This window comes from Thunnus albacares, chromosome 3 (assembly GCF_914725855.1).
Source record: "Thunnus albacares chromosome 3, fThuAlb1.1, whole genome shotgun sequence".
NCBI classification, from domain to species: Eukaryota; Metazoa; Chordata; class Actinopteri; order Scombriformes; family Scombridae; genus Thunnus; species Thunnus albacares.
Window position 1 is genome coordinate 8,209,296 of NC_058108.1, and position 23,114 is coordinate 8,232,409.

At 41.4% G+C, this 23,114-nt stretch overlaps 1 protein-coding gene across 1 annotated transcript; it reads right to left on the reverse strand.

Moving 5' to 3' along the window:
- Positions 1–251: 251 nt before the first annotated feature.
- LOC122979007 (junction plakoglobin-like) lies at positions 252–21,859 on the reverse strand. Its single transcript, XM_044346152.1, has 16 exons — positions 21,695–21,859; positions 9,442–9,491; positions 8,774–8,941; positions 8,415–8,668; positions 7,407–7,645; positions 6,880–7,081; positions 6,367–6,511; positions 6,075–6,178; positions 5,616–5,954; positions 4,981–5,133; positions 4,719–4,838; positions 4,469–4,619; positions 3,799–3,920; positions 3,469–3,508; positions 1,959–2,091; positions 252–1,323 (listed from the first exon to the last, which is right to left on the reverse strand). Exons 2-15 carry the CDS (start codon positions 9,452–9,454, stop codon positions 1,961–1,963), a joined length of 2,181 nt encoding a protein of 726 aa, XP_044202087.1. The 5' UTR covers positions 9,455–9,491; positions 21,695–21,859; the 3' UTR covers positions 252–1,323; positions 1,959–1,960.
- Between the last annotated feature and the right edge of the window lie 1,255 nt (positions 21,860–23,114).

Here is a 23,114-nt window from a genome sequence, read left to right on the forward strand (position 1 = left end):
CTGCTTAGAGAAGAATTTCAACAGATAAAATGCAGATTTTTTTCTAAAGGTAAATCTAAGGAAAAATATTGCATAGATACCATCACACATCATTAAGACTTTACAGAATGAAACTGATGAATGATAAATTATGCTGGATGGTAACAGATGAACATGATGAACAGTATGTCCTCATTAAGGGAAATATCTCAAACATCAAACATATCAAAATGCAGTTTTGATTTTTAACTCAATAAACACAGACAACATAATACGTTTAATATATCCTTTATTTTTATTAAAACAAAATTTCAGTAAAAACTCTTATTAAGTAGAAAGACAAATTTCCCTGTCAGTAGTTTGCTCCAGCTGTAAGGCTGCCCCCAAATATATGACCTCAACAAGTATTAGATGCTGAACTGAACTGTAAATCTGCTTTTTACCCACATTATTGTAAATGATTACAGACACATACAAGCTCTTCTTTCAGTTTATAATCCAAAATCTTTGTTAATATGATGTTAATGCCAAATATGTGAGCAGTTCCCATTAAATAACTTATAAAAGATGAGAAACAATTGAAAACAAAAGAAAAACAAACGACGATCTTGATCACGTACACTCCAAATGATCCACAAGTCAGCTGATTAATTAAGAAGGGGGGGCAGCCCTACACCGCTCTCTCACAAGTCTGTCAAAGACCTCCTCGTTTGTTCGCTCCAAATGAATTAGTCACAAGAAAAGCGGGCCTGTGTTAACTAACTCTTGACTGACTCTCGGGTCACAGCGGGAGAAAGTTGACAGTATATATAGTGTCAAAACTACAGCAAAGACAGCAGTGTCTGTTACAAAGGCGTTAAGAAAGAAACAGCGGTGAGCAGTGCACCGTGCACGTTGAGCCACCTCTGGCAGTGTTTTCAACTATTACTCTCCTTTTTTTTCTTTTTTTTTTTAAAAAACAAAAAGGAAGCTACATGATCATCATCACAAAATAAAATCTCTTTGGCATAGATTACCCACCCAAAAGCATAAACACACACACACACACACACACACACACACATACATACTCACATGCGCACACACACTCTTAGAAGATTCTTCAACGAGAACCTACGAGCATCGTCACTGTCAAACTTATAATCAGCAAATTTATGCTATAGAACAAAGATGAGCCCTGTTAAGATTATGAGTCCTGTACTCGGTGATAATTGCATATATTACAACAGGCTGAGAGCAGATGGAATAATCTCTACTGACGACTATATTCTCTTCTTCTTTGTCCCATTACATCCCATTCCAGCTCCCCTGCCTCCTTTTTCCACTACTCTCTCTCTCCTGGGTCTGTAAGAAGAGGAAAAAAGACATGATGAGAAAAAAAAAATCCACAGAACCTTCACAAAAATTTCACAACATTTCTGCAGCATCGCCAACTTTCAATCTGCCTCTCAAGCACAGGTTTTTCTCACACTGGTTATTTAAAAGTTATTATCTTGTAGAAAAGAATCAACAAACTTTAAAGGCCCTGAAAAACAATATTCTCAACCAGCTTCTTGCTGTGAGCTATGGCTTCCAACATTTTCTGCTAATTTCTTATTTATCTCACTGTTAAAAATAACAAGAAAGACAATAGGTACTTATAATATTATAGAAACATATTTGCTTTTCATTTTTATCTGTAAGTTTTAAAAAAAAAATCTATATTATATTGTTTAATATATTATCGGTATTGTGTACTTCTGTAACTGACCTGCTATGTACACTTACTTTTTGAATAAAGTTTTGAGTTAAAAAAAAAAAAAATCAAAAAAAAAATTTGGATCAAAATGTGATGACAGTTATGTGGTTATGTAGTTTCTTATTTAGTCATGAATAGTTAGCGTTACAATTAGCAGAAGACTGAAAAAACAAGTTTTCAGGAGCTTTAAAGGATAACCAACATATCCTTATCAGTTGAGGTAACATTTGCATGTACTGACCTTTAATAATGCTCGGTGAACGGTGGTCTGTCATAGGCCATGCTGGCTGCGTATTCATCATGCATAATATTTCCTTCCATGCCGTCTATATCAGCTGGATATCCTCCGTAGCCTTGGAAACCAGCATCCAGCTCTGCAAGACAACATTTGTTTTTTTCCAATTAGAAGGAATCATTCAACATTTTCCACATTTTCTGAACAGTTAAGTAACTCTGTGATTATAGAGAAAGGAGAAGCTGATCCTTTTCTCCTTAAGCCTGTTTCACAGTAAATTACTGGGATGACCTTTCAGGCACTGCTAATGATTGTCACTATTCACACAAGCAGCTACATTCAGGAACATTTCTGTCTTGCACCTTTTCACACATGCCATGGCAACGCCGGAATAGATAGGGCAAGGGACAGTCCAGCAGTTGGTGGCATGCAACACTTGTATGTGTGCCAATCGCCATAAAACTCAACAGAAGAAGAAGATGGGGCAAGGCCGGATGTACGTGTACGTGGCGGAAGATGTCCAAGTATATCAAGCCGCAGCTGCAGCACGAACACAGTATCTTCACGACAGCTGGATATACTTGAAGGCAACCGTAAACAAGTCACAGAATCAAATACATTCATCAAAGGGGTCTTGTGATTGGTTTGCGTGTTCCACTTGAAAATGTCTCTTGTCAGATGGACGTACCCCTTTACGTGCTTGTCCTGGCAACGTTATTGCTTTCATTCACAAAACAGTTGTACTGGCATTTTCCCTGAAATGTTACGAGGTCTTGAGGTGGGAAATGGGCAGTACAAATCTCCCTGAATATCAGTCCCTGCTCCCATTGACACATGACCCCATGCAGAAAATGTTCCTGAACATTTCGGGGATAGACTGCATGTGTGAAAGGGGCTTTAGAGTCTCTCTACTCTGAGTAGAAGACAAATACCAAGGCCATAAAAGGAGAAAAGTCAAAAGAAGGAAAAGATTAAGAGAAAGATGCACACAGGAAACTCCAGGAAAGAAAATTATGAAGAGAGAACCTGAACTCTTATTAGGCATAGTGAAAGAGTGATGCACAAAGAAAAATTAAAGCATAAAACATCAAGAAAAGGCAAAGACTGAAGTGAATGAGACAAGAGTCATGCTCTGAATTTAAGTATTCCATTATATCCATTTGGATCATACTGGTACAAGAGGACAGATATGATGCAGAACAGAAGACATGCAACTGAAAATAACTAGGTTGCAGGAAAAACCAACAACAACCAAAAAAACAGAAGTTTGTGGCTGATTTGAAGGAGACATGAGATACAAAAAAATCAAGGTAGGAAGACCTGAGCCACTTGATAAGTCAGCTGGTTAGTAAGTACCCATGTAGTCTTTTTACTAGAAAAGCTAATTCCTTTTGCTACCAAATGGGGAGACAACCTGCTAGCAGATTACAGCACATTAATGCTGTGGTTTGCTCCCTGTGGTGGCCCAGTGCTGAGGAATGTGCTGCATGTGCACATTTCAGCTACAGTTACTCACCATCTGGATAGGGTCCATCCATGGGGACACTGTTGTGGGCCTGCAAAGAGGTCACAAGAGGCCAAAGGTCAAAATAAAGTCAGTACTTTAATATAGAAAGCTTGCTGATTTTCATTTAAGTTTCATGAATGATTTTATAATTAAAAAACTATTACTTAGAAACAAATTGCTTCACAGAATGTACTTTATCACTGCTATCAGCATGATCTAAGAATGCTGAGATGAGTTTGATGTAAACCCGGAGAGTTGAAGGTAATACAGAAATGTCTAAAAATCTACTTTAAATGTTCAGTTGTCTTGTCCTTGCAGCGGAGGGCGCCAGACACTCACCATCTCCCAGGCAGCGGGGTCGTGTTTGAACAGAGAGTGTGTGAGCTCCACAGAAACTCGCTTCTTGTAGTCTGAGTTCTTATCCTCCGAGATGCGGAAGAGCACAGCTGCGGCGTAAGTAGCTGAGAAAGAAATAAAGGACACATTCAGCGATGTACAGAAATCTCCACACCCTTGATTAACAATGTGTTATAGTGTAGGTGTACTGACAGAGGGACAGATCAAATCCTGCAGGAACAGTTTTGTGTTTTAAAGATAACAAAATGAGGAAAAAAATAATGATAGTACTACATGCAACATATAAATGTAATATACTTTCACATAGGTAAGCCTTATGATTTAAGCAGGGACTAGTAAAATTAGGTAAAAACTAATCTTAAAATAATGCGGTGAGGAAAAATAACCACCATCTTTCAATTCTTATACAAACATATTGGCTGTAGTTAAGTAATATGTAGAATGATTGTATTATATTCTTCAAATGTGGGCAGCAATGTCATCGTGAAATGTAGTGCGGTAAAAGTATACAGTCTTAGAAAATGGACGTACTCGTGTACCTGAAAGCAACATTCACAGTAAGTACATGACTTGAGTAAATTGACTTTAATGCTTTCCACCTATGACTAAATGCTACATTAAGGAATTGCAGTGCATTATCTCAGTGTCATACCTATGCCCTCGTTGTTGGAGTGCAGCAGCTCCATCAGTGGAGCCGACGCTCCCTCGCTGTCAATCATCTCAGCTGACGGTTTGTCCAGAGCCAGCTCACACAGCACACCCGCCGCCACACGCTTCACGTTGTCCACTGGTGAGTAGAGAAGCTGGGGAAGGAAAGGAGGTAAAATAAGTAAAAAACAAAGAAACAAACAAAAGAAAGTTAATAATTCAGACAAGTGACTGTGAGAGCTTCGGTCTGCTACCTGAACAAATAGAGGAATAGTCTGCAGGTTGGCGATCTCTGCTCTGTTGACGGGATCTCTGGCCAGGATGTGCAGAGCTCCTGTGCAGCCCTCCACAATCTCCTCCATCCTCACTCCATCCTGAGAACAAAGATCAAATAAATAAATGTGAATCAAGGATACAGAAAAAACTCACGACCACTAATTTCCAAACCCCCTTTAAAACAGACACACACAGTTAATCTGTCAACATCAAGAACCGTGAAACAAGACTGTCATGTACCTGGTATGTCTGCTGGGCGGATGAGCCATGTTTCTGGGCGTCCTGGTGGGCTTTGAGCAGCAGGTTGACCAGGCGGGGGATTGCTCCTGCATCCCTCAGAGGGGCCTGGTTCTCGGGGCACAGGGCCAGGTTACGGATCAGGCCAACCACAGCCTTCAGAAGGGAAAAAATGGCAAAGACACAGTCATGATACTGTTCACAGTTACTGTTCAGCAAGTAACACAAGGCGGTAAAACAACTTCAAGCTTCTGTCTCCATTACACTTTGTTGTGTCTTAAAATATGGATCTGTTATTTTTTTGCCTCTTTAAAAAGGGAGCTCTTGTGAAACATAATGTTCATGCTGTCATGTGCATTTCATGCTCTTTCGGGCTGAATGAGATACTGGCCTTCTGCCGGATCTGCCATCCCCTCTGTCCATCTGTCCAGTCCTCCCTATCCCCCCCCCCCCATATTTCTCTTTGGATCAACCTTTTACTTCTGTTTCCCAACCGCACCTGCTCTCAGTCACATTTAGCTTTCTGCCTTGAGTCCTTTCCACCACCACCACTCTTAAACAACCATCTCAGCAAGAGCACACTTATTTCCCCCAACCTAGACAATGCTTTTATCTTTCCCTGCCCTCCCTCTCTCTACCTTAATGACGGGCCAGTAGTAGGGCTGGTTGAGCAGCTTGACGATGGCGGGGATGCCGTAGTGCCTCCTCACAGCATTCTGTGCCAACTCAGCCTGCTGGTGGCGAGAAGTCAGGTGGCGCAGAGCGCAAACGGCTGGCTCGGTCACATCCTCTTTCTCACCGGCACGCAATATGGCGTGGATCAGTGCCTCAACGCCGTTGCTCTGGGTGACCAGAGTTTTATTGTGGGCATTGTTGCATGTGAGGTTAGACAGGATCCCAGTGGCGCAGGTGAGCATGTTAAGGTCATCTGAACTAAGCAGGCCCACCAACACCTGCAGCAGGCTGTCCATGCCCTCCTGGAAACAGAAAAGAGATTTCAGAGAGTTTTTTTATGTGTTGAATTATAGGAAATAAAAAAATTTTCAACAAAGGGTAGAGGGAAAAAACATGAAGTGAATATAAATGTGCAAACAGACCTGCTTAGTGGCAGCATCAGACAGGTTCCTGAGTGTCCACAGACAGTTCTGCATCAGACGTTGGCTGGAGCCTGTGAGGTGTTTACCCAGAGCCTGCATCCCACCTGGAGAGAACAGAGAAGTTAAATCACTCAGCTCTAAGCAACATCTCATAAAATGTGCTGTCATGTAGCACTGCGGTTGACGAGATGCCATTAGCCTCGGCTCAGGTAACAAATAGCTGGCACACCTGTATGACTAGGTTGTACACACAGGTGTGTGCTCACACAAAAAAAAGACATCTATTACATACCAGCCTCTACAATGGCGGGTTTGTTGCTGGGGCATACAGAGAGGACTTTGAGCACACGGCTTGTGGTCCACAGCAGTTTCTCATAGCTGTAGTTTCTCATGATGTGAACGAGACCCTCAGGACCCCCGTTGGCAAGAATGATGAGCTGTAAAATAGAGGAACAGTGTGAGTATGTGTCGGTACATGAAGTGAAAACACAACTTTAATTTTTTAAACAATCAGGATCTTTTTGTGAAGAAGCCCTTAGTGAAACAAAGCCATGACGTGAGTAACACCAGTTAATCCTCATTTATTTTACTAGTCAACAAAAAACCGCACCCAAACCTTCACTATGACAGCACCTGAGTAACTCTGTTCACATGCCACACCCAAAACAACACATGCACATACAAGCACGACAACGTGAATAGTCTCAAGTTACAATACTTGGCTGCAATGAAGTGTATCAGCCGTTGTATGACTGTGCACTGGCACAAAACCTTCAGTAACTGACAATTAGACACACACACACACCTTGCTCTCCTGATTGCCATAGGACAGGAGCTGCAGACAGTCTGTGGTGATGGCCAGGAACTTGGGGTTGCTCTTCTTCAGCAGGGGGACCATCCTCTGCAGGCCGTCAGCGAGACGAACAGCCATCTTAGCTCCCTCCTGGTGCAGCAGCAGGTTGTGGAGCGTGGTGATGGCATAGAAGAGCACAGACTCCATAGGAGAGCTGAGGGAGATAAACAGGAGGGTTAAGTGTGTATCAAAAAATAATGGCATGTCCAGTTGTTGTAAGTTTCTATCTTGGGATATGCTCATTGAGTATATTTTGAATTACATTATATGAACAAACCATGAAACAGCAAAATGTGTTTAAGGTGGAAGTTTCCTTTCATAACTATACTGTAACCCAGAGTGAAGGTTTCAAGTTTGCACTGGTAATTGTGCACATTTCTCCAACATATATCAACAACTAGGATGAAACTGTGACAAGTGAAAGAAGTTGGACAAGCTTCATCACTCTATGATCTCTCTTTCTCTTTGTCCAGCAGTACCTGAGCATGCGGACCAGAGCGGGGATGCCTCCAGACTTGAAGATGGAGAGCAGGCCCTCTCTCTGGTGGGACAGGTTGTGGAGGATGCTGGCTGTGGCTCTTGCTGTCTCCATGTCGCTTGTGTTCTGCATGGCTCGCACCACTGCGGCCACCATCTGAGGGGACTGCATCAGTGCATGGCGAGATGCCTCCTTACGTGTAAGCTGGTTGACAATCTGCGCTGCCTTGCTGACCACCACCTGATGAGAGATGAAGATGGAAAAGAACTGTTAATTTTTACTGGCAGATATGAATTAAATTGACTCCGTAATGTTGGTACTTTTATTATAAAAGGGTGAAATACGTGTACTGTAGGGCTTTTTAATTTTAAAATAATGTCTTGATTATCACTTTTTTCCTTTTCAAGGTGACAGCTTCAAACTTATGTGACCAACCATTCAAAACCCAAAATTATGAAGTTGGAATGATGTAAAACTGTTAAAAGTAGAAAATTTGAGAAGCTGGATCCAGACAGCTTGATGAAAGACATCTGGATCCAGCTGGATAAAAATTGTTGTTGATTAAAGAAATAGCTTGACGTTTTTGGAAATCCGCTTATTCGCTTCCTTGCCAACATTTAGATGAGAAGATTGATACCACCCTTGAGTCTGGTTGTCACTGTGAAGTTCCTGGCCAAGAAACAGTCCGGCACATTACAGTAGCAAATGAGATAAAGTGTGTTAATTTGTCAGTTTTAAAGGAGCTAGTAGGAGGATTTTGTTACTTTTGGACAGAGACAGGCTAGCTAGGCTAGGTGAGTCGTTTACCCCTGTTTCCAGTATTTATGCTAAGCTAAGCTAAGCTAAGCAGCTGCTGGCTGCCTTCATATTTATCCTACAGACATGAGAATGGATTTGATCTTCTCACCTAACTAAAACCCTTATTGGTGCATCCAGCTAAGGCAAATTTTACAAAAAATACTGTGCTAATTTCAGATTTTGTATACGGGCATGACTCTGCATTCATCACCTGATCTTCATCGTTGAGCAGTTTGGTGAGCTCGGGCACGGCACGCGTGGCCAGCTCAGCGTCGTCTTGGTAGTTGATCAGATGGATGATGGCTGTCTTGAGCATCTGGGAGGGCTCAGCCAGCCGCTGGACGTTGGTCATCTGGGACGGGTCTGTCTGAGTAGACAAGATGGTCGTGCCTTCCTCCAGCGTCTCTGGGAACATCGCAGCCCGCACCCGCTGGGCTCTGGTCATGGTGTACTGAGAATCCAAGTCTATCGAGAAGTGAGATGATGATGATGTTAAGACAGGCAACGTGCCATTAAAGCAAAGGCTATAATATGCATATTGACTGCTTTGACCCTAGCTTGTCATCTTACCAGGCTCTTCACTTGTGACAGTGGTGGTCACGGTGTACTGCTTGGAGGTGGTGTACTCGCCGTCGTCATCTCTGACTGTGGTGGCTCCAGACTGGATGCCTGAGTCTACACTATACATCGTCTGCTGCCACTCTGCCACCTTCACCATGCCACTGTCAAGCTCACCCACTGTTGAGCACAAAGGGAGGAAGAGTGGGATGTCAGAGGTGTTGGACACAAGTCATTTATTAACAGGTTTAATAGGCAAAGAGTGAGGGTTTTGAGTATAATTATACCTTATTATTTTTCATTCAAATACCCCTTTTTTCTCCCCAGTGGATGCATCTTTTACTGCTAAGTTTCATAAAGGAACTCTTTCACAGGAGTAACCTTTAGTTATCAGCTGTATAAAGGAAGTGACCTCAACATAAATACATGAGAACAATAGTTGGAAGTAGGAAAGGTCATGATCAAAATGTTCAACAGTCACCATTAAAGTAGTGTAGGATGAGAAGATTTACAAAAGTCAACATGAAAATGCACAAGCTATATCAAAAATGAACATAAATTCACATTACTCTGTTTTTTGTGATATAATGAATCTATGTGGATTAAGTCTGCAGAAACGAAAGAAGGGAAAAAAAATGAAAGTAAAATACATAAAAAGAGCTGAATTGTGTATCACTTACTTTGCATTGCCATCCTTGCCTCCCGTTATCAAAACAACGATGGAGCAGACCTTAAAACACAAGCAAAAAAGTCCGAGTCAGAATTTTCATTTCTTTTTGCTACAAATGATGATAATGCACTTCACCACACAGCTGCATCTTTTCATGAATTAGTAAAGATTCCAGCAAGATCTCCGCTCTCTTACACAAGATTGTCATTCAGTTTTTATGTGACAGCTCACAAGATGACACCCCGCCCCTCCCTTTCCCACCCGGCTGTTCACCCTGACCTGAAAATGACAACACAGAGCAGCAGCAGCAGCTCATGGGGGAGCAGGGCGAAGTGGGCGGAGAGACAGCTGTAAGTGAGGAATGCTAGCTAGCCTGAGTGACCTTTCACCCCAGGCCTCCACCCATATAGCCGTGTGAGCAACCTACTGCTGACGCATGGCGATCAGGAACCTGCTCGTCAGGTTTTGAGTCCAGTGTGCTCCAAGTGAGTGTGTGTGTGTGTACAGACGGTGAGCAAACTACTTGTCACAGACAAGCCTCAACCTCTAAATTCCTGCAACTTTACTTTAGTTATTGTTTGTCTTATTTAAAATACTACGACATACTGTTTTTAACACTTACTTGCTTTCAGGGCCTCATTCATACACTTTTCCAGTAATCCAACATCCTGAGCCATCTTTTTACAATGTGTAGTTCTTTTTTTTTTTTTTTTTTTTTTTTTTAAACACGATCCAGGTTGCATAACTGACAAGCAACTTGTTGGTGCAAGTTTTCTCCAGATTTCCTTTCTTTATGAATCATCTTGTTTTCCTAATGAAATCATTCTTGCTGCATTTACTCAGGTATTCAGTCCTCACAAAGACATCTTACTGCATCTGTTACTTCACCATTAAATGTGTTCTGTGTGAAAAAAAAACAGTTGGAAATGTGAATCCCAGACTTTACATTAAGCAGAGGCATGTTACTTCACTATAGGCCAAATATTAAATCTAATTTGTACAAAATGTTTCTGTCTGTAACAAAATTTGATGTTGCAATCTCTCTCAGGTTTACTTACTTACACAAGATCCTTCTTTTATTGAAATTGAATCCTTTAAATAAAGACCAAACATAAAAAAAATTGATTATCCTTAGATAACCTCTTGCTGTTTGAACTTGAATGTTTTCTGTCTCCACATATTTGCAGCCTGAATACCATCCACCACAGAAATCCTCTTCATCACAGAAAAATCTGCATTTATAATAGCTGTCTGTAACTGCATGTGACATATAACCGATAGTACAATGCATCCACTGTGCTCGTTAGTGTTTTCAGATGTTTGACTGTTACTGACAGGATTCTTTGCTGAGCACATTGCTGCAGTACATTGTGCTTTTTGTGTGTGTGTGCGTGTGTGTGTGTATGTGTAAATGTAAGTGTGCGTGTGCTGATTTCTGCAGGCACTGCAGATGTACTGGAGGTACCAGGGGGGGCTCTACACATGGCAAGGTCAACAAACAAAGGCTTCAACAGACAGAAAAAAGATACATATTTCACTCCTTGAAACCTCTCTCCTTTTTTGTAACAGCTAACTTACAATGTGATTGCACGTAATAAGCAACTATGCTTATCTCCATCTTTACTACTAATAAAATAATTCAGGGTATCACACTGCTGTCTTAGCACAAAATGGGCTATAAAACACTTAAATCACCACCTTCACCTCTGCTTGTATTAAACTTCTTGAAACGTCAGTAATCAAAATCGATCAATGGGTTTGGAGGAAAGGACTTTGTACAAAGATGAGCTGCTTGGTCTCTCTGCCTGGCACTGTGGATGTTCATGATGTATTAATTAAAGCACCACTCCATCTCTTTGCCCCGTGGCTTTGCATACGGATGTTTCAGTCCCCTTAACTGGCCAAGGCCATTTTTCTCCCCCAGGCATCATACCGAAACTGACAATAGTGTGCACATACCAGAATACTGCATGTTCCTCATTAGTCTCTCCTCAGTTTTCTCTCACTTTGACGGACAAAGCGACTCCCCACATAGGTTTTTTCTGGGCCTGCATGCGTTATTTACTGTTGATATGCGTGCATTCAAAATAGGTTCACCTGAACCTAATGTTCTTGAAAGGTCCCAACATGTCCGTGTATCTCACTCTCACCTTCACAGGGAGTAGTGAGTTTCAAGCTGTTGTCAGTCTGGCATGGGATCCTGCAGGGCCAGGCCCCAGAGGACTGTTTGTACTTGCAGCTACATGCTACTTTACTGATAATGCCCTGACTCATCAGGGCACGGACAGAAACTATGCTTACAATCACTGTGTATTCCTACCTTTCTTACTTACAAAGGCGTGGCCGCTGTTTAACGCAAGTATGAATGCTTGTCCATCATGATGGTAAGCAACTACCGCTATCTATCCATTGATCAGTTTGGAAAGCGGAATAAACTGACAGAAATCAGACTGTCAGCTTTAAGTTTTTTGTCCACAAAAACATTTTTTTCTGAAGGCAAACATATAATTGATATAAAATAGAAACCCATATGACTTTTTTTTGGGGCAGATCTACATCATGTACTGCATGTCCACAGTGACAGAACTTTCCTGTTCTCTGTAAATCAGGGACAGTGTTTGTGTAGTCTTTGTTTTCCTGGGCGAGGCAGCGGGTTCAGCCAACTGTTGCAATGCTGCGACACGCCCTGCATATCACCTAGGTAACCGAAACTCCGCTCAGGCACTGTACTGTGGGGGTTTTATCTGCTGACCCATCTGATGTCTGAAGCAAGGCTTGCTTGTTTACTGATAAGTTTTGTTCTCTCTTGGGTTTCCTCAGAATTTCTTTTTTTTTCTCCCTCTACCATGATTCTCATGACTAGTTCAAGCAAAGAAAAGCTAAAAAAATCATTATATAGCAAAAGTAAAAGCTAAATCCAAGCAAAAATGTTTGTTTAGCTTATCATACCAATAGTAAAATGTGGATATTTACTCATATAATGTGTCTCTCAGTCATAACTGAATAGCAAGACTTATCAGTTGTTCCCTCCCCCATTCAGCGATGACGAAAAGCCATTGGTTGTGTTCTGTACTTCTAACTGGACTTTGCTCCCTTCCAGTTAATGAGTGATGCATCCTTTCACTCTCACTGTACCTTGCTCCTTACTCATTCTCATCACCACCATCCAGTCACACAAACACGCAGTAACATGGAAGCCACACTTTTTACTCAGGAAAACACGCAGCTCACACCCATCCCTTCCCACTATCTTGTTAGGCAACAGCTGTAAAAGATGGCTTAAGGGGCTTCTTCTTCTTTCTTAAAAAAAAAAAAAAAAAAAAAAAAACACCCCTGCACAGTAAAACCAGGAATGCGTATAAGTGAAAGCTGCCAGTGAACGAGTTGCAGCAGAAAAGCACAGATGATACTGTTCAGCATCCATGCTGAAGCGCTGGTGTGACATTCCACACTCACATAGTATATTCAATCTGTCCTGTGTCTAAGCATAAATCTTGTTCACAACGGTGCACATTTTTTTTCACACTTCTAAAAAACTCAACTCTTCTCGACTTATCTCACTGATTTACTCAGAGGATATGGCTACTGTAACAATGGATGAGTAACTCTCTTCTCGATCATGAGATCAGATTCACCATTAACCCCCCCTACAGGCATGTCGGACAGGGAGTGTCTCCCCAGCAGTGACAGGCTCTCAACAAGGGTGTGGCTGCAGTGTGGGTGTATAAGTTAAACGGGTGAGGCTGATTACACCTAATGGCTAGTGGGGCTAAACTGTAGACCCAACATTTTAATTCTTCACAGGAAATCCTCCTAATAATCAGGGGTTTTCCTGGCCCAAAATTAGGTGGAAGTGGTACCTCATAGTTTTAAAAACCCTTTGTGTGTGTGTGCGTGCCTTCTTCTGGCCCAGTTGTTGTAGTCCTAAACCAATTGTTTAGGCTGTGTACACAGTATATATGTCTGTATGTATGTATGTGTGTGTATATAAGAAAAATATCTTCGAACACCGATAGTTGGTCACTGATACCTATGTTTGTCAATTTCTCTCTGCCTAAACATTTCAAGGAGCACAATTTCAATTAGGCTACATAACCTCCAAGTGATATAGCTACCACTACTGCTGCATTTAGGCTTAATGAACTCCACAATCAAACTTTTGAATGAAACAGCAAATAGGGGTGATGGTGAATTTGAAACTATCACCAAAAGATGTTCAGCTAATTTGAAAAGATAATGCCAATGTAGGCCTTGCCCTTGAAAGTATAAAAGCCTAACCATAGCCAAAACAACATCTGTTGGGTCTGGGGGTAATACAGCTGTTGTTCTCACTATGACATTACATTAAATGGTATGATGAATAACATAAGACAGATGTGGCTGAATATGAACATGGCTGCTAGAACAGTGAAAGGGTGAATGAGTTACAACCCTCTTTACACAGGCCTACTTCTGTTTTTCCCCCTTAAAATCTACATAGAATAACTTATAGACTACACAGTGAAAGGATAATTCCAAGAGCATTTCTAAACAGTTCAATGTGATTTTCCCTTGTGTAGCGCCATGGAATCATAATCATTTATGATTAGAACATCTGTTTAGTCAATCACATTTCTATAAAACCATGGAGTGCTATAACTCGTTTTATTCAGAAGAAGGAGGACTTTCCAGTCAATTTAATCTTACGAGTAAGCAGAAATATCTGAAAGCATGACAGCTGAAACTTAAAAAAAAAATACCAGCATTTTGCTGAATAGGGAAGCTTCACAAAGTTCACGTCGTGCTTCTATGAATGTGCATTTATGTGTTAATGTAAGCTGTTGGACTCTGTTGTTTTTATTTTTTGTGGTCTTGTCCCGTTATTAGGAACCTTACAATATTTATCCTCATTGTTTTTGTACATAACAAAATTCAGAGCCTCCCCTCTTAAAAATGAAGACATTTTAAGACATCTTTGTACATTGAATTACAAAAAGTTATATTTTAAGACCTTAAGGATCCGTGGGGACCCTGATTTTTGACGGAGGCAGCTGAGAGTTGGCCACCTTGAAATTCTCTATGCAGGAACAACCCTGACAATGATTAATAAGTTGTACAGCTACAAACTGAGTATAGTTATGAACAAACAATCCAGCAGGACTGATTTTGACTTTGCTGGCCTAAGCTCTTCTTTCTGTCACAGCAGGAATGAATCAGGTCAGGGAAGAGGCCCAGGGGGTTGGAAATGAACTCTGGTCATATTCCAGAGTGGCTCCTAACATGTTTGCAGTGATTTGTTATTTACTCTCATGCCTGTTTGGCAGGCACGGGTGTAAATAACATGTCACCAGGCCTTTGCAGTCTGCTCTGCTAGGCTTTTACAGGCCTGCTTGAGAAGATTAGGCTTTTCAAGTTTAAAGGAATAGTTTACCTTGTACTGTAAATATGTAGCTGGAGCCAGCAGTTAGCTAGCCTTGCTTAGCACAAAGACTGGAAACAAGAGGAAACAGCTAGCCTGCTGTGTGTTTGAAGACAAAATCCACCTACCAGCACCTCTAAAGCCCACTAATTAACACATATCTCGTTTGTTTAATCCATTCAAATAACGTTAGTGTTAAGATGACATACTCCCCCCTAAAACTACAACCGGTTATTTTCACACAAAGCAAAGCTAAGCTAACATCTCCTGGCTGTACCTTTTTATTCATCATATAGACATGAAAATGGTATTAATCTTCTTATCTAACTCTTGGCAAGAGAGAGAGTAATTATTCCACACAATGTCATGCTATTCCTTTAACTGACTTAAACACACATTACACACACACACAGCAAGAATTTTTCATTTGTTTATAATAAACTGCACATTCCCATGATCATGGGAACATTACAGCTTTATAGAAACTTGACCTCATCTGGCGGTCTGTGATTTCTAACAGGCTTGCTAATGTCGTGTTTAGGCTGACATGCAAATAAAGCAGATTATGTTACCACACATCTGTAAAGCTTCCTGCACCATCTGCACCGAAACAGATCAACTATTTGACATATAGGCCGGCTTCACACACACACAAACACAGACACACACACACACACACGTTTGCACAGCTATCCTTGTTAGGATAATTTTGTACAGCCTAACCCTAACCATAACCAATTCATACATTACCCCTAACCTTAAATAGGACCTCAGAAATGACGTTTTGCCGCATTAGGACCAGGCTTTGGTCCCCATGAGAACTACTGATCCCAATAAGGTCAGTGTTTATACCAGCAACAGTCCCAATGAGGATTAAAAAAACGAGCACACACACAGACACAAGTCACATACATGCAGCAGACACTCCTCTTACTATAAACTGCTTCCCAGATGACTTTAACACAACACCCTGCTCTCATACAGTCCAATCCTCCTGACACAGTAAATGGCCAGTGCAGCCAGCTGAGCCCCCAGAGCAAACAGGCTGCACTTAACATTGTCCTCCCTGCATCCTTTCTCCACAGAGTCAGGGTTCATCTGTCCCAATGGGATACAGCTTAACACCCTTCCCACCCCCCTAACCTTTCAGGTCCCAAAACCACATGTCCCTTATTCCCCGCTCATCCAACAACGGCTGTTATGGCACTGTAATGGAGGCAGCGGGGGCTAACTGTTCTTATAAATCAATATGGCAGGATGTGAAGTGGTGCACAGCTAATGGATTTATTGTGGTGGGTGACAGGAAGTGGTGGTCAACATTATCTGATTCACCAACACTGCTGGGCCGTCTGGTCAGAGAAGGGAAGTTTATAAGAAGAAGCTGTACTTTCACAACTCTTCTTACACACAGTACTGTAGACGCAAAAAACTATGGTGACAAACTACTCTAGCATCAATCATGTCATGGCCTGACTTCAAGAAGAGCACAGCTTGTCGTCCACATTTTGTAAAAGCGCTCACTCTTTGAGAGAGAGCATTTATCAATTGACTGTAACAAGCAGTTGATAAAATCCAGACCATAGCAACGTCGCCATGCCAAGAGCCAACAGAAGAACAAACAATGAGATACTGCTGGTGTGCACTTGTGCAACACACAAACTGAATTTGTTTAAATGTGGCAGATACAGCACAGCATGCTCCCCTTCTTCCTTGACTCATCTGGAAACATGCCCGACAACACAGTCAACCACAGTCAGCATGGCAATGAATAAAATAAGCAGCAGAATGGATAATGGCCCTAGATCTGTCAGTTAATTCACTGCTGCTCCTTTAATGAGTTGAATTAGGCCAATGGATGCAGTGTGGTGGCTGTAAACTGGTATGTAGTTGTTTACTCCCTGTGGGATCTCACTGTGAATCAAAGGAAATGTGAGCTGTCTCGGAGGAGGTGCCTGAGCGCGGAGCAGGATCAGATTACATGAAGCTGATAAAGAAGGAGGGAATGAGTAAAAAAGGGATAAAGCCTGTGTGGCAATAAACCCTCATTTGTGAGGCCCGTACAGCAACAAAGTTCACAAGACGGTCCATCACATATCAGACATTGTGGGAGGGAACATGTATGTCCAAAGATTAACTTTCATATCAGGAAACAATGAATCACAAAGATGTGGAAATCAAATGACCACATTTTACAGTATTTTTCAAAATTAAGTCATTATTTGAACTTGTGATGCTCAGTTTTGAGGTGAAGAAGGTGTTTTTTTCGAGGCAATGATTTTGTGTTTAGACCTCCCTTCATGTTGTTTGGTTGATAGAAGGAAGGAAGAGGATGAACTAAGTCTCTGATACAGCACAGAGAGCTTCTGTGTTACTTTGTTTGGGGCAGAGAGGAAAAGAGTAGCAGCATTGTCCCATTGACTGCTGTCACAGTGAAAAGGAAACCGGGTCTCAAGTGTCCCCACTGGATGCAACCAAAAAGGCTCAAGCACATCAAGATGGCTCTGTGTGTTCATGGGCCAAGTTTGGTGGCCAGCACTGCATTCAAAGCCCTGTTTAAGGCCTGACAAGTAGTTTTAGCTTGAACTGCCGCTGCTACGCATCGGTGTGCGGCTGAGCGCTGAAGCAGTGTGACAGATGATTAATTTTTCAGGGAGATTAGAGGCACACAGGAGTGGGAGGAGGGTGCTTGGGAGAGCAGGGCAAAAGTCCTGAAGAATACAACGTTCCTCTGGAACAAGCTCAAGTTTGTTCTTCTCTATGCAAACCAGAACCAAAATAAAAGAAACAAGTGGCAGAAAAGTCAAATATTTGAAGATTGAAAGCTCACATTATTAAAAAAAAATCAGCCTCTTATACTGACAAATCAACAGTCAGGTCATTTGCGTCATACACTGGTATTGTCAGACAAAAACCTGAGAACCAAAGAAGAATTGAAAAAGGAAGTGTGACTTTCAGCTTTAGTTGTTCAAAATACCCATGCATTTATCTACTGTTCTGTAAAGTATTCACAGAACCAATGGTTGCATAACTTTCTCAACCCATAAGAGAATTAAATCCTTCATAAGCAGTGAAACAACAAAAAAACTGACTTATCAGATTTTCACTCAACGGTGACGATATGCAAAATTAACTTCCATTTGAGATGTTGGTGCTCTTTATGTTGCATATCTAACAAGTCAAGTTTCCCTGGTGATTTTCTTTCCGTTTCAACCACACCCTTACTGTCCTCACTTTCCTCAATCTCTCATAGAAGTGTAATTAAGGGACGGGGGGGAGGAGGAGGAGGAGGAGGAGGAGGAAGAGAAAAAACAGACACCACAGGACTCATCAGAGTCACTATGCTGAGAAGCCAAATCATCCAACTGTGAAAACTTTGTCTTTTGAGTCAGTGCAGGAATCTAGTTCACTCCCTCCCTGCTTGGATTCACAGTCCGTAATGAAAAAATCATCAATGGTAATGTATTCATGATGAAAACAGTAGGATTCTGCTATTTCCAGCATGCTGTTAGACTGATGCGTGGGTGTTTTTGGACAGAGCTTTGATAGGAGTTGACTTGAAATGACCATCCTGGCAGACGTTATAACAGCTTTAAAGTGCGAGTGGTGGGGAGAAAAACAGCCATTAGGCCTTTGACATTTTAAGTAAGGGACATTTTCTTGCCCCTGTTTGATCCAAGCAGGAGAACCATTGAAAGTAAATAATTCATGTCAGCGACTGTCATGGGTAGGGTTCAGCTGGGCAATGCCAGCTTTACTTGCTCAGCATTATACCACTGTGAGCTCTGCTGGAAGCTTCTGATTTTTTTTTTTTTTTTTAGAGACAGCAGACATTTTTTGCGTGAATAAATGTTTTTAGACAATGCTGCCAATTATTTTATTACCCCAAATAAAGAGGCACTAAATTCTTTGGCTGGATTGAATTAACCTCTTCACTGGAAATCTGGTGTTTAGTTGCACCTGTCTGGTTTACTTTTATAGTTTAAAGCTGAAGTCATCCATTCTAAGTCACATACGGATAACGACTTATTTCTGTGGTATTCTCTGGTTGTAAATAATTATGACGAATGGAGCACTTGGTGTCTGAGAAGCTGCAGGGTTGAATATCTCGAATCTGCTTTGGATCCACACAGGGTCTGAAATTAACACCCACCAAGCGCCAAATGCGGGTAGATTTTCAGTTAACAAGTAAATCTCAGAAGGCTATCTGCCACACTGGCGGGTAAATGTTTGTACCAAAATAGTCATGTAATAAAATATCTGGCATGATGGCTCAGAGGAATTTACTCGTTTGTTCCCTATACACTGTAGACATATGCACCAAACAGTGCCGTGAAACTGTAGGAATGCTCCCGGTTTTGCGGCACTGTTTACCGTATGAGACATCAGCTACTCAGCATCGCAGCTCTCCGCTAAACTGTCACTTTGCTAGCTACCGCTGATTAAATAGCTATTATGTGGCAACATTTACAAGGAGTAAGTATATGTGACACAAAGAGGCAATTTATTATTTTGGCCAGTAAAAAATATGCTTGGCCAGTGGATTTTTTCATATACCAGTCCCCTTGGCAGGTGAGTCAAACAGTTAATTTCAGACACGGGATCCACGACAATATTGTCTAATGAAGATTTTCCCCATGGAGATTATTTTGATGCTGTCACACCACCTACTCTTTGACTTCAACCACAAAGACCCCTGTCGAGCCTGACCAGAAACTTTATCTCTCTGCGTTCCTTCTCCATGGGAACAGTAAAACACATAGACAGGGTGATATGCAAACACAGCGCAGGTCACACGACGTGTGCGCTGAGTGGCTGTAACTGAACCCCTGGAAAGTACTCAGTCAGGCACCACTGGACAGGGACAGAGGTGAAGCAAGACAGTGAATCCACAGAAAAAGAAATCCTTCCAAACGAAACAAAGAGGTTCGGATATATGCCATACAGTAATCCCCTTTGCAAAGTGTAGACCTATTTATAAACTGAAGGATCTCCTGGCCTCTTGCTCTGCTAATGTAGGACAGTATCAGGGAATTAAGCAGGAGGGGGGAGATTATCACCGTGCCACCACAGCTGTAGCTGCAAAATCTACAGTAAGTCACCTCCCCCCCACACCCACCCCAACCGCCAACCCCCCCCCCCCGCTCCCGCCGTCCACCACCCTCTTCCCCGAGGGCAGACAGGAACAGCTTTCCAACCAGGGTGCTGTCTGTTGCTGCACTACTTGATGACACAGGCCTACGGCAAGCTCGGTGGAGGCCAAACTGGCAGAGAGTATTGGCACCCTGTCCTATTCAACCAGACACAAATTCAACAACCTCAGCTGGACGCATTGGTCTCGAAACCAGTTGGATGCCACAAACTTGTTTTGTGAAGGTTTAACTTGCAAATAATTCAGACAAGAGGACAATAGTGAATGCGATTCAGTGCTTAATGATCCAGGTAACGCACCACAAAAGAGGCTCAGTTTAGAAGAATGTCTGTTTAGCCTCTAATTCCAAGGCGACCCATGTCAAATTTGACTTTGACAGATATTAAAGTTGGCTGCGGAGGACACTGCAAATGACTTAATCGCATAAGATAAAGCGGATAAGATAAAAGTCATTTCAACTAGATGCTGATTTCAGTGGATTTACTCATGAAATCAAATGAAAGAAAATGTGTGCTCCTGCAGTCAGTCACTAAGCAGGATTGGAAAACTGCTGTCCTGTCAAGTCAGGAGCATCTGCAAACGTAATGACATCATGGAAGATTTGGCAACACCTGGAGACATGGGGAGGGGATGTGAGCTCTAACAACACCAACACATTTTAGGCATATGATTCATGACTCACGCTCATATATTACAGATGTGTGTGAACAAGACCTAACTCCTCCATGTGTATTAGCTCATTCTGTTATTTACTGTTGGTGTTGTTGCTGCTGTTGCTATTTCAATTTAGGCATGCAACTTTTAATTATTGGTCAATTGGCCAGAAAACTGTGAAAAATTCAGTTTCCTAGAGGCTGAGGTAACGTTTAAAAATTGCTTGTTTTGTTCAACCAACAGTCAAAAACCTAAGTATGGCATAGCGTTACAGAAAAAAAACCAGCAAATATTTACATTTCAAAAGGTCTGAACCACTTTTAATTAAAAAATGACGATTAATCAATCATCAAAATAGCGGAAGATTCATGTTTGTTTACTGAATAATCGATTAATTGATTCAGTTTATATTTATAAGTTAGCTGTAGCAATAAATGCTTTGTTATTGTCTTGTCAGCATCTTATGTGTCCATAAAATTACCTCATACTCTCACTTTATGACTGTAAACTCTTTTCTTTCTTTTTTAAAATAAAAATATTCCTTACATTCGTACATTTTTGTCAATAATAACCCATTTCTCTTCACCTGCCCCTCTCGCACGCGGACACACACCGTATGTGCACGCGCGCGCACACACACACACTCGGGACACCACTAATGACATTGTGGGACACTATTGACAAGTGACGTCAAGTTGAATGATCGATACTTGGGCCAAACATCGTTATGATTCAGCAGAAAACAGCCAAAATATGAGTTTCATGTACGACAGCAAACTTTTGGTGGCTGGAGAGCTCGCGCTGCTTTAAACAGCAGACAGCGGTGGCCAGTTTGTGGCATGCGGAAATGAATTCCCAATACGAGGCTGAATTTGAAACCAGGTAGAGCAAAAGATGAAAAATGTAACACAACATTACCCCACACAAACATACACGTTTATATAGAAAGAAGGATATAAACTACTGTGCGCGAGAAGAATGAAAAACAACACGTCACAGACAAAAGACGCAGCAGTTTGAAAACTGTCGGGGGGAAGTAAATGTGCCCTCAGTGAATCTTACCTGTCGAAACACACGGAAAAGCGTTTTAAGATTATTCCAGGACAATGTTGTTTTCTTCGGACGGGACACTTGTCTGTATTTCTCTCCTACTTCAATCCACTTTCTCTCTCTCCACCGCCGCCGCTGCTGCTGCTGCTGCTGGCCGACAGTCCTCTGAACAAAAATGAGTAAAAGAAGCGTCACCTCAGCCCAGACCCCGCCTGCTCACCCCGACCCCACCCTGCCACAGCTCCGCACACTCTCTGTTCACACTGGGAGAGGCGCTGGAGCGAACCAAACCGTAATCATTAAAAAATAAACAGCAAAATCCAAGTTTGATTCGTTAAATTCCCTTCAGCAAACATCGCTTGATTTAATGTTATAGCCTGTATTTTAAAGGGGTTACAACAGAAGTGTGAAGGACAATGCTAAACTAGGTTTATCTTGTGATATTGGGTGTGGAAATATATTTGTTCATTTAATAGTAGTCGTCACAAACATATCAAATTGTTTTATGCACCATGCAACAATTCATCTAGCTGCCACATTACAGTAAACTAGGCTACATAAATAAAAGAGATGCCCATAATATCAAGCTTGAACTACTTATGTAGGCTATGTTAACATACAGCTATATTGTTTACACTTTTTAATTGTCATACCAGAACCATTTATACTGCTTATTATACTGATAGATACCACTGCACATATATCAGACATATTTATTAGTATTTTTTATGTTTATTTATTGTATTCCTTATTTATTATTCCCATTTCTATTCCTTGACAAGCCTCTGCTGCCGTGAAACTGGAAATTCCTCACGAAGATAAATAAAGTATCTATCTATCTCTCTATCTATCTATCTATCTATCTATCTATCTATCTATCTATCTATCTATCTATCTATCTATCTATCTATCTATCTATCTAACTAACTAACTATCTATGTCACTCTGTTACCACAATCTAGTTCAACAACATGAGAGCAAAGTACAGCTCACTACGGACATTTGACAAACATTGACAACAAAATGTAGACCTTTAGGAACATTACAGTATATTAAAGTGTAGTGTGTAATAATAACTTTTGAGTACTTTAACTATAGCTATGGATATTACATTAACGCTCGTGTTTTCATTCGTTTTGTTTCTCGTTTTCAAAAAGACTGCAGTGACGCTGACAACCATTTCATGCACCTGTAGGTATGACGAGCGACCACACCTTGATCACAGCACGAAACCAGACGAACAGAGTGAGTCACTGCAGACGGGAACTGATAGAGTGTCAGAGGGACTAATCACTCAGCGATACAGATATAATGTATCGTTTTGTCTGTTTGTGTCACGAGTTTATCATGTTTATTTTTTATGACGACTGATTTCTATGGAGCATTAAGTCGGTGTCGGTGGGAAGGAAGGGAGGAAGTGAGGAGAGAGAGA

Coding starts and splice junctions, on each gene's coding strand:
- LOC122979007 (XM_044346152.1), bottom strand. Junction 6,512..6,879: donor ATGGCAATCAGGAGAGCAAG/GTGTGTGTGTGT, acceptor TCTATTTTACAG/CTCATCATTCTTGCCAACGG. Junction 5,955..6,074: donor CTGATGCTGCCACTAAGCAG/GTCTGTTTGCAC, acceptor TTCTGTTTCCAG/GAGGGCATGGACAGCCTGCT.